General features: G+C 48.6%; 1 protein-coding gene across 1 annotated transcript in view; it reads right to left on the bottom strand.

Moving 5' to 3' along the window:
- Positions 1-8,055, bottom strand: part of LOC104275268 (hematopoietic lineage cell-specific protein-like) — a gene marked incomplete at its 5' end in the record, with an annotated part of 11,654 nt that extends 3,599 nt beyond the window's left edge. The window contains 7 exons of the mRNA XM_009871187.1: positions 126-191; positions 3,187-3,242; positions 3,616-3,726; positions 4,200-4,310; positions 6,335-6,389; positions 7,063-7,173; positions 7,926-8,055. Of these exons, the coding sequence (XP_009869489.1) occupies positions 126-191; positions 3,187-3,242; positions 3,616-3,726; positions 4,200-4,310; positions 6,335-6,389; positions 7,063-7,173; positions 7,926-8,055 (640 nt within the window). The remainder of the gene's footprint in view (positions 1-125; positions 192-3,186; positions 3,243-3,615; positions 3,727-4,199; positions 4,311-6,334; positions 6,390-7,062; positions 7,174-7,925) is intronic.
- Positions 8,056-8,810: the final 755 nt, after the last annotated feature.

The following is an 8,810-nucleotide window of genomic DNA, read 5'->3' as shown; positions in this document are numbered from 1 at the left end:
TCCTGCCCCAACATGTTACCACACAGGTTAAATCCCCATCCCATCACAGCACATGCCCGCCAGCGTGCTCGTGAGGCCCACAGCTTCCCACAAACTCAGGGCTGGTACTCAGTCATCTCACCTGCCTCCAGTGGTGTTGTTTTCTCGTATGAGGAGGTGGGAGCTGTCATCTCATTAAAGCCAGCAGCGCTCTGCAACAGGAAATGAACGAATGCCCAGCTTGTTAGGCAAGGCCAGTGCTGAGACTCCCTGCTGAGTTTTGCGAGCTTTTTGTGACAGCGAGCTTTGTTCTCATCTGCCACAGCCCTGCGGAGGCTGCTGGCTGCAGCCCTGCCTTCCTGATGCCTCCCTGCACTGTGGGAGCGCCTGCTGCCCATCAGCCAAAGGCAAGGGCTGTTCTTGCTAGAGAGAGGTGGCACTCTGAGGGCTGAAAAGGCTACATGGAGCAGCAGCACAGCGGCAAGACAAGTGCTGCATAGGACAGCAAGGCTGGGCATTCAAGGCAGGAGTGCTCACTGGTAACACAGCAAAGAGCTGAGTGGATGCCTGGCAGTCTACTGCTTCCTAAGGTCCTGGGACCTGCTGTGTCGGCTCACTGTACCCCAGTGGCATGAGGCATGGAAGCACTTCCCAGCTGGATGCACAGCAGCAGCTGCCTAACGGTGAAAAGCACGTGTCCCTGCAGCAGGTCGCTGCCTGCAGTATGTGCCTAGAGCCATGTAGGTTGGAAAACGTCAAAGTGAGAATGCGTGTGAACATCTGAGATAACGCTGGCTTTATGAGGTGTGAAGAAATGGCTAAAGTGGCAATAGGATCGATGCACCAAAAATGAAGTGAGATAGACGGGGTTGATCTACCTTCATGAGAAACCGATTTCGTACAAAAAAGGAAACGGCAGGTGGGATCCAGCTTTCAGACTATATTTAGGGTTCTACCTGCAGGTGTCACCAACGGGCTGGGTGGCTGAGTTTCCAGTGGAGTCCAGAGAGCAGCTCTGCTCTCAGAGAAAACGCATCCGAGCAGGCAAACACCACTGCAGGCTCAGAACCAGCTCTACACAGACCACAGCAGAGTCCTGGACATGTTGTTTATATGACAGCATTTAAATTTAGGAGTCTTAGTGTGAGAGCTGAATCCTACACTTAGTTTTCAAAACTTTATGAACAGGAGATTAAGATTGCCTGGTGGTATATGATGCTCTGCTCTGAGGTGATGAATTCAGCACTACTTCAGTGCTTGAAAACCAGGCAATCAAGAACCTAGGTACTTGCTCGAATATTCTTATATTTACCATCTTTGACTATGCGTCAATATTCTCAAAATGCACAAATTCATGTTCCACTTTGAGCTTATCAGGAGGAATTGCTTATCCCCTTCCTTGCATCCTGTTACTCAAACAACCTGTGGTCTTGACTTTTTGCCCAGGTGCTCATCTGATTTTGCACTTTTTTTCTGCCACATACATGATGCCTTGTCTTTTGACAACACACCTCCATTTGCTGTTATTAAACTCAGAGGCCATACCAATCTCTTCCACATGCAGAATGTCATTCCTACTCTGTTACTGGCCCAGCCTATACATGCAGCATGAAAGGAACATGCTCAGTTGTTACAGGTATGTTTATGTCCTTCCTTAGCTCAGGGCCCTGCAAAATGGTCCTATTCTGCTTCCCCTGGTCCTGATCATGGTGATCTTGGTCCTGTACCAGGCACAACATTGTGCCACTAGCACCATGACCAGCAACAGAAAAGTATGGTTCAGGGAAGGTACCCTCACTTCCTCCTGGTGGACCTGGCAGTGCTGGGGTAACAGTTGGACTTGATGGTCTTAAAGGTCTTTTCCAATCTAAACCATTCTATGATCCTGTGATTCTCATCTTTTAGCTTATCCCCATCCGTACAGATCATCATACATTGGCAAGACCCCCTTTCCTGAACAAACTTGCAATGTAGCCTGCCAAAGCATAACTTTAAGTGCCTGAGAGAGTCTGCATTTTAACTGTAGATAAGCCTTTGCCTGGTTTCAGCACAGACAGAAAACTTGAACCAACAAATTGAATGATCTCTTCTCATGCAAGTTTGATCCCTGCCATTCCCATCCCAGCTGGGTTTTGTTAAGGTTTGCAGGCAGATGACTAGGCCATGACCTGAGATTTAGCTAACTGAACAGACCATAAGAAACTCCTGGACAGGACAGAAAAACTTGCAGAATTTAACAAATAACAGAGAAGTTGATGAGTTACAGCACCACAAGGAATGGCCAGACTTCATCAGTCGTGAAGGGGGAGTGATACGGAGCCAGTCACTCATGCACAAAGCCATACCAGCCTGTGAGTAATATAAGAGGATAATGAGCCAGACACCAGAGAGGCTATAGATCAGATATTGGAGAGACTGGGGACATCTGCAAGTTGGTACTTGAGAGGTCAAAGATGCAAGCCAGCTTCTGGGAAGCTTTGTTTATGTGTAGATGTGACAGCTGCTAACAAATCTTACTCCTTGAGTAACAATAGCTAGAGGAATGGCAGCCACGGTGATACCACCTTCTCGCTGGAGGTAGTCCAAGGCAAGAACCACTCTGTACACTTATGTATGATCGTCACCTGCCTGTCAGTGCTGGGGACATAACACCAGATGGGCCTTCAGTCTGATCCAGCACCTCTCCTGTGTAAGAGACAGATCCTGCACAATGCAACTGCCTGTGGTCTCTCAGACTTTTCACGAGGCTGCACTCTCACAAAATGTAGTCTCCAAGGAGCTATCATTGCTCATCCGGCTGTACTGGTACGCACAAGCCTGCAGGACTGATGGCGAGCCGCCAGACAGAACACTCTCTGTATCTCAGAGGGTACTAGACACCCAGGAAGGCACAGTGTGATGTCCTCAGAAAGCTCTTCCCTGGCTCTACTGTTGAAACCTGCCTCAAGAGAAAGCAGGTGTATGACAGTTCAGTCTCTGAGTGGATTGATTCAAAAGCATTTGATAATAGAAAAAGCTTTTTCTTCCTCGTGTTATGGTCTTCCCAGGCTGCATTTCTCTGCACCCTCTGGTGTTTACACTGGGCCAGTTTGCTCACCCTTGTAACAGCTGTGCACTGAGCAGTGGGACCCCACCTCCATCTGGGAAGTCTCTTCTCTTCCAGCAGTGCAAAGAGCAGTGATTAGCAGGAAGCAGTTGCAGTCTTACCTTATCTACTCTGTCCTTCTGGACCCCATAACGGCCTCCAAACCCCTGGGCATAGTCTGTATGGAAAAATGAGGCTATTTGTAATATGTTATATTTTGTGTGCACCTCTGACTTCAGTATGCTATGACCAGTGAAATGAGTTATCTTTGTCTGCATCTTATATACGTGTTAACCTTTTGAATGAACTTATGGTCAGGAATGTGCCTCAAAGAGGAAGTGCAGCATTGTCTGCGAATTCTGATTCAGAGACTTGCATTTGATGTTGACCACTGATCCAAGCATGCACCTACTCTGTCAGCATTTACCCTTGTGCTTTGAGGGTTCATAATATCCCAGCTGCTCCACAACATGCTGTACATATTCAATTTTGGAACACACACAAATAGGTCTGTGTGTGTTCCAAAGACGTCTCTGGCAGAATTGCCCTACCTGTTTGAGATGTATGTGGTTGCACTTCCTCCTGATGGTCCCAGCCGAGGGCACTCTTGTCCTGACGATCCTTTTGGACTCCAAACTTCCCACCAAAGCCCACAGAATAGTCTTCAGCCACAGGGATCCAGATCATGGCATGCAACAGGAGAGAAGTGATGGAAAGAGAAAAGTGGCAGCACTGTGATCTCAGGCCGTTCTCACAAAAGCAATAGTTCCCTCTGCCCAAGACTTAAGAGAAAGACATGGAGCAAAGCCAAATTTCCCCACTGGTGTCTGCAGCAACAGCCTTCCCTCCTCCCTGGGAGATGTCACCTGCTATTAGCACCTGCCCAAACTTCCCCCTTTGGTGACATACTGTCCAGGAGATCCCGGCACCCATAGAAATCTGTTGCTCCTCCAGCAGTCATGCACTGTGCAATGGCTTTCCTCACCTTGTCCTTGCTGCAAACAGTGGGCACCTGACAGCTCCCCATCATTTTTCCACCATTCATACAGTAAGTTGCAAAAACCACAGTCGCCTACAGCCCCAGCAGGCACAGTCCCAAGCACCAGTCCTGCCAGTGCACTCCTGACCAGCTCACCTTTCTGAGAGTCATGCTTCTCTGCCTGGCTCTTGTAGTCGAATCCCACTGCTGCCTTGTCCACCTTGTCCCTCTCCACACCGTAACGGCCACCAAAGCCCTTGGAATAATCTGAGGTGGGGTAAAGAGGGGAACCTCACTGAGGAGGAGCACTAGGGAGGAGGAAGAGCAGCAGCAACAGTAGAAAACACTATAAGGGAAGGGGTTTGGAGAGGACGGAGCAGATGGCAAAGAGCACCATGAGGGCCACTGAGGATAAGGGCCCCTAGGAATGGATCCAGAGGGCAAGTGTGAGTCATGGCAGCACGGGAGCTTGAGGGCTGTGGCCAGCAGGACACATGTCAGGCCAGTAGGACAAGGAAGAAAAGCAACATGCAAATAGTAGCTGGGGAGGAAGTGGGAGCTCAGTCACACAGGGACGTAAAGCTGAGGTAAGACTTGGGCACTGACAGGCTGGGCATCCACCCACTCACACATCTCCAGAGAAAGGTTTTCAACCTACGGTCTGTCAGTCTCTGAAAAGGTCTGTGAATAAGTACAATGAGCCTGTGAAAGTACAAAAGACCTGGCAAACTTCTTTTGTATGGCTTACCTTTGCTATAAAGGAATCTCAACTTCTGCAAGGAAACCACTGACTCTGGATGCTGCAGCAAAGACTGAGACCCACATTTCTGGACACATGCCCCATCTCTACTCTGTCTCTGGCACACTCAGCCACTATGTGATAGAGGCACAGCACATCTTCCTTAAGCCTCCCCTTTTCCCATCTTCTAAACTAGTTATGTATGAACCACTTCAGCTGTGTTCAGTTACTCTCTAAGGACTACCTTGCTATTATTGGCTGATGTCCCAAGAAATTTCAGCCTCTGTGCTAGCTGCTGTCTGTATAGAGACACTTCCCTTTCAGAGGTCTGGTCTGCCACCTCTGTTTCTAAACCCTACCCTTCAGAAGGAGTAAATCACAGTCACCTCTCTTTGTTCCTTGACCCTATTGTTACGGATCTGCATTTCACAGGAATGAGTCGGGGCTTCTCTAGCAATTTCAGCCTTATCAATCCATGAAGACTGTGATCTAGAGAAATATGCATGAAACCCTTTTGTATTCAAGAATGGGTCTCTGTTTCATAGAAGCTCACCCACTTAAGGATGAATACGTAAGTCCCAGACATTTTTTAAACTTATCTCAATTAAAGTATTATTTACCCATTAGGCCATTGTGAAATGGGCCTTTTAGGATGCTGTTTTGAGCAAATATATGTTTTTATGAATGATTGTTACCTTGGTGCAGGAGTTTCCAGTATGGACAGATTTTTGTGAAAAACAATCTAAACACCTTACCCTACTTCTAACATTTTCATTTTGTCCTAAGCTATTTCTATGGTTTTACACTACCTGATGAATTTCTATGGCTACAAGCTCTGATAAAGAAATAAGTTAATGTAGCACAGCAGTATGTGATATATTAAGATCAACCAAGAATGCCTCAAACATCTTCCTTCTTTTAGTTTCCTTTGAAACGAACATGATTCAGTTCTTCTTCTCTTGGTAATGCAGTATTTCTCACATTTATCTGAAAGCGTAAGAGATCCTGCCTTCATCTTCTTTTGGTTGCAGAATATTTGAAATATCTTTAATATCAGTTCTTGCAGTGGTCTTAATGAATATAGCTGCTTATATGTACATGTCAAAGTTTGGCTGAAACATCTCCAGAATTCTGCAAAAGTTTGGGTGCTGTATAAGCTTTTGTTTCTATATACATTGCTGTGCTTTTTCTTACATGACACTTTCAGAAATCACTTTTCATGTCCTACAGTGCTTGGGTTCCCTCTGGAGAAGTTGCTCAGAAGAACTTTTAGAGGAAAGCCATCCATCAGGGGTGCATGTGGGGGTGTCTTCTCTGCTTAGCCACGACACAGTTCCCATCAAAGCAAAAGACAGACAAGCGGAATGTGCAACAGAAGGGGGATGAGAGGACAGCAGGGTATGAGGCTGCAGGGGGGACTGACTGGGAACAGGAATCTGAAATAAGTGACGGGAGAGGGCTAACAAAGGAAACTGTGCCACAGAAGACATTGGATATTAGGAGCGGAAGAGAAGCTGGAGAAAGCGTCAAGAGGCCACACGTATGAACTTGCCTTTCTGGGATGAGTGTTTCTCCACCTCGCCCTTGTATTCAAAGCCCAGTGCTGACTGGAACAAGAAGGGGAGGAATGTCAGTCATTGTGAGGGCCAAGCTGGGTCTCACCCACCCTCCTCCAGGGGCCAGGCTGGGACCCTGCTCCCTGTGTTGTGCTGCAACACACCGGCACCTGGCCACTCCTCAGCTGGGACAGGCCTCCTCAGCCGCCCACAGCACCCCTGCTGCTCATGTGGCAGCATGCCCAGGAACAGACCCTCAAGAGAGCCCACACCCCCCAGGTTAGAGGGTCACAACTCTGACCCCACATCCTATCAGCAGGCAAGGTGGCTGGGCATTGTCTGACACCAGGATGTTCACATAGGGAGGGCATCCTGCTGTCCCCATCTAGTCCTGACACTGCAAGGCACAGCCTTGGGGTTTGGAGATGCAAAACATCACAGACCCCAGGACCAACACAGTGCTGCCTGGCCAGGACAGCACAAGCTCAGTAATGCACACCAGAGAGTTAATCACAAATATCCTGCAATTTGTCGTTGGTAATTGTCCTGCACCCAGGAGGTGAGCTGTGTGCTGCAGTGGAGACTGTGGTGCACGGTTTGCCTAGATCTGCACCCACCAGCCCTTTGAAAACCACAGCCACAATCCTAAATGTAGCACAGTGTTTTAGGGGCAGCACCGAGCACAAGTCACAAGCACATATTTCAGCTGCTCTGTCCAACACACCTTGTCAGCTCGGTCCCGCTGGACTCCATACTTTCCCCCAAAGCCCTGGGCTGCATCAGTCTGTGATGAGTGTTTCCCCACATCAGCAATGTACTCGTGGCCCACTGCACTCTGAGAAGAGAGACAGAACGACATGAGCACCTGTGGACAGACTGGCAGGGTGGACAGAGACACACTCCAGAGACTAAACGTTCATAGAATCATAGAATGGCTTAGGCTGACGTTTGCAACACCCTAGTAAGACCGGACAAAGGCCAAGTTGCTGCTCAACAAAAACATTCTCATTCTGCTCTGGCAGAAGGGTCTGAGCATGGCAGCTCCATTTTGGCCCCTTGGAAACGCCTGTTTCTCAGTCTGCTACCCTGATATCATGCATACCCACAGTGACCCCCATATGTTGAATACTACTGCAATCTTATCATTTCACTTCTGCAAATAAAGGAGTATTAAATGATGCAAGGTACAAGAAGAAGAGTGATTATGATTATCAGAAAATATAAAATAGATTTGATTTGAAACCAGAATATGAACTTGGGCTTCATGGTGGGAAGATATGATAGAGGTCTGTAATGGAGAATGTGAAGAGGGAATTACTATTCATTAGTTCTCCACGCACAAGTAGGGAGGCACCTAATTTAATTCTTATGAAACAGGTTTGAAACATGCCACAGAAAGTCCTTCACAGCTGCGGGGAAAGTGGCAAGGAAGTTGTAGAGACAAATTATACAAATGGGTTCAAATAGATCCTGAGGACAGAATATGGGCTAGCTAGACATGTGTGAATCTGCATAGCCATGCCAGCTTTCCTTTACGAGAAAAACACTTTTCCACTGGGGCCCAAGGAGGCTCTCTACAACTGTTACCTTATCCATCCGGTCTCTCTCTGTTCCAAATTTGCCCCCATAGCCATAGGAGGCCTTGGGGCCAGTCTCCAGCTCCTTCTTCTTGATGATCTCATGCTCCTCTGACACCTTGTTCCTCAGCTGATGGATACTGGTGAGACACAGAGAGTCAGGGCAAGTCACTGTGGGATTGTGCAGACCCATGCAGCCAGCTGAAGTACCGCTCTGTCACTGTGCCAGAGTCCAGCACAGAACAGGACATAAACCCACTGCCAGCTGTCACAGTGTGCCCACACTGGGCCTCTGCGTGGCGGCCACACACCCTCTGCGCGGTTATCAATACAGGCTGGGGGTTGATGTGCTAGAGAGCAGCCCCATGGAAAAGGACCTAGGGGTACTGGTGGATGAAAAGCTGGACATGAGGCAACGACGTGCAGCTCACAGCCCGGAAGGCCAATCCCATCCCAGGCTGCATCACAAGCAGTGCAGCCAGCAGAGCGAGAGGTGATTCTGCCCCTCTGCTCTGCTCTGGTGAGAGCCCACCTGCAGTTCCGCGTCCAGCTCCTGAGCCCTCAACACAAGGAGGACATGGACCTGTTGGAGCAGGTCCAGAGGGGGCTGCAAAAATGATCAAGGGGCTGAAGCACCTCTCCTACGAGGACAGGCTGAGAGAGTGGGTTCAGGCTGGAGAAGAGAAGGCTCTGGGGAGACCTTAGAGTGGGCTCCCAGTGCCTGAAGGGGCTACAGGAAAGCTGAGGAGGGTCTTTTTACAAGGGTGTGTAGCGACAGGACAGGGGCGATGGTTTTAAAAGAGAGCAGGGTAGATTTAGTTTTGAAACCAGGAAGAACCTCTTTGAGACGAGGATGGTGAGACCCTGGCATGGGTTGCCCAGAGAGGTGGTGGAG

This window comes from Apaloderma vittatum, unplaced genomic scaffold, assembly GCF_000703405.1.
Source record: "Apaloderma vittatum isolate BGI_N311 unplaced genomic scaffold, ASM70340v1 scaffold1826, whole genome shotgun sequence".
Taxonomy (NCBI): domain Eukaryota; kingdom Metazoa; phylum Chordata; class Aves; order Trogoniformes; family Trogonidae; genus Apaloderma; species Apaloderma vittatum.
This window is presented reverse-complemented; position numbering and strand designations above follow the sequence as displayed.